We start from the raw sequence: 1,935 nt of genomic DNA, 5'->3' as shown, positions 1-1,935 counted from the left end.
TATATATATATATGTATACACACACACACACACACGCGCGCGCGCACGCACGCACACAAATATTTTATATTTACTTGAATCTTTGATTGGATAGGCCAACTTGATCAATTGGCCGACAGTGATCTTGCTATTGTAGCCAGGTAATTGGAGCCGCGTCTTGCCATTCACGACAAAATCCTCGACTTCGATATCTGAGATTGTGCTACGTAATGCTGGTGACCAATTAACAAGGTCTCTGGCTCTATATAACAGATTTCTCTCATGTAGTTGTACAAACGTTTCCGTCACTGCTGCACTGTGATTCTAGAGAGTACAAATGAAAATTCAATAATATTATAACAAGTATAGAACAAATAATAACAATAGATATTAATATATAAATAGTAACAAAAAAATATTACTTCATCAATGGTAAAATATTCTCTGTCCCAATCAAGCGTAGCGCCAAGAGCTTTCAATTGCTGTTTGATAACTGCAGCCTTCTCTGCCTTCCATTGCCAGATCAATTGTGTAAACTCGTCACGGCCCATATCATATCGTGTAATGTTGCGTGTATGTTGTAATGTACGTTCCACTATGGCCTGTGTTGCAATTCCCGCATGGTCCAGACCTGGTATCCATAATACTGGATGTCCCTTCATTCTGTGCCTGTATGTATGTGCGTGAGCAGTAGAGAGAAAAATCTATAATATAATGGTAAATTTATCTATAGTAAATAAATATAACGCAATAAAAATTGCATATGATGCTAATAATAGCGTGTCAAATACATATGTACTGCATATTTTTATTATATTCCTTTCTATTTTTACTATATTTCTATTCCATACAGTAAACATACTATAGTATACATATAGTAAATATACCATATAATAAATAAATTTGATAATAAAAATTTTAATTATAAAGTATATATTGTATTATTATATATACTAGATACTTTAAATTCTAAGACTATTATAAGCGAATTATATGTATTTATCTCGTGTTATATATCTACATATACTACTATAATATACATATATACTATTATACTGTTATAGTATTGTATTGTATTACTACTTAATATACTTTTACTAACCATCTTGCCAAAACATCTTGGATTATAACAGTAAGTGCATGACCTAAATGTAATATTCCTGTAATATTAGGCGGTGGTAAGACCATACTAAAAGGTTCTTTGATTTCTTTTTCCTCTTGAGTACTATTGCTTGTCCTCCTCGTCCTAGAGGATGCAAAGTATTTATTACGTTGCCAGGTATCATACCAGCCATTTTCCACATCTTTCGGTTTAAAAATTGCAGGAAAATCTATAACGTAAAGAATAATGTAGTAACGTTTAGAATAGTACAATAAGAAGCACATTTTATATTCCTTTTGTTCTTATTAATTTTTAGTTAATTTTAGTTAATTTTTCAGTTAATTCACTTGCTGCAGATTGTAACATATGTGAATCTGTGTAAAAAAGAATAAGTTAACGCAAAAATACCTGCTAGTCTTTTATAGTTGCATAATTCAGTTGTAGTAGACGTACAATAACGTAATGTTCGACAAAAGTTTACATGTAGAAAGGAGTGATCGAACAATGTATATTTCATTATTATTAAGTAATTTCTATTTGATAGGAATTTTAATAAAATTATAGACAACAAGAAACTTGAGTTTTTTAAATAATTTATTGGAGAATTAGCTATAATGGCGCGCGCGTGATCTAATATCTTAACAATTAAGATCTAACAATAACTTAACCTCAAATTCTCTTTTATCTGCTATCGTGCTATCTCATCACTCTTAGCTGTCTTAGCTATTCGGTATCAGATGTAGATACAATTAACAAAAAATTAAAATTCTTAAAATTATATATTTTTTTTACTTTTTATTACTTTTATAATTTTCTAATTTTATTTTTCTAATAATTTGTTAATTTTTTAGTAT

At 29.8% G+C, this 1,935-nt stretch overlaps 1 protein-coding gene across 2 annotated transcripts in view; it reads right to left on the bottom strand.

The window, feature by feature from the left end:
* Positions 1-1,609, bottom strand: part of LOC108691924 (valine--tRNA ligase-like) — a 5,472-nt gene extending 3,863 nt beyond the window's left edge. The window contains exons 1-4 of one of the 2 annotated variants that reach the window (XM_018199886.1): positions 1,490-1,609; positions 1,082-1,310; positions 402-648; positions 75-303 (exon numbers count right to left, since the gene is read on the bottom strand). In XM_018199886.1, the coding sequence (XP_018055375.1) occupies positions 75-303; positions 402-648; positions 1,082-1,310; positions 1,490-1,598 (814 nt within the window). In that variant the 5' untranslated portion in view covers positions 1,599-1,609. Of the gene's footprint in view, positions 1-74; positions 304-401; positions 684-1,081; positions 1,311-1,489 lie in introns of those variants that run through there. The other variant, XM_018199887.1, reaches the window with a different exon arrangement.
* Positions 1,610-1,935: the final 326 nt, after the last annotated feature.

Source organism: Atta colombica, unplaced genomic scaffold (genome assembly GCF_001594045.1).
Source record: "Atta colombica isolate Treedump-2 unplaced genomic scaffold, Acol1.0 scaffold55, whole genome shotgun sequence".
Lineage (NCBI taxonomy): Eukaryota > Metazoa > Arthropoda > Insecta > Hymenoptera > Formicidae > Atta > Atta colombica.
Note: the sequence above shows the minus strand (reverse complement) of the source record. Positions and strands in the feature narration are given on the sequence as shown.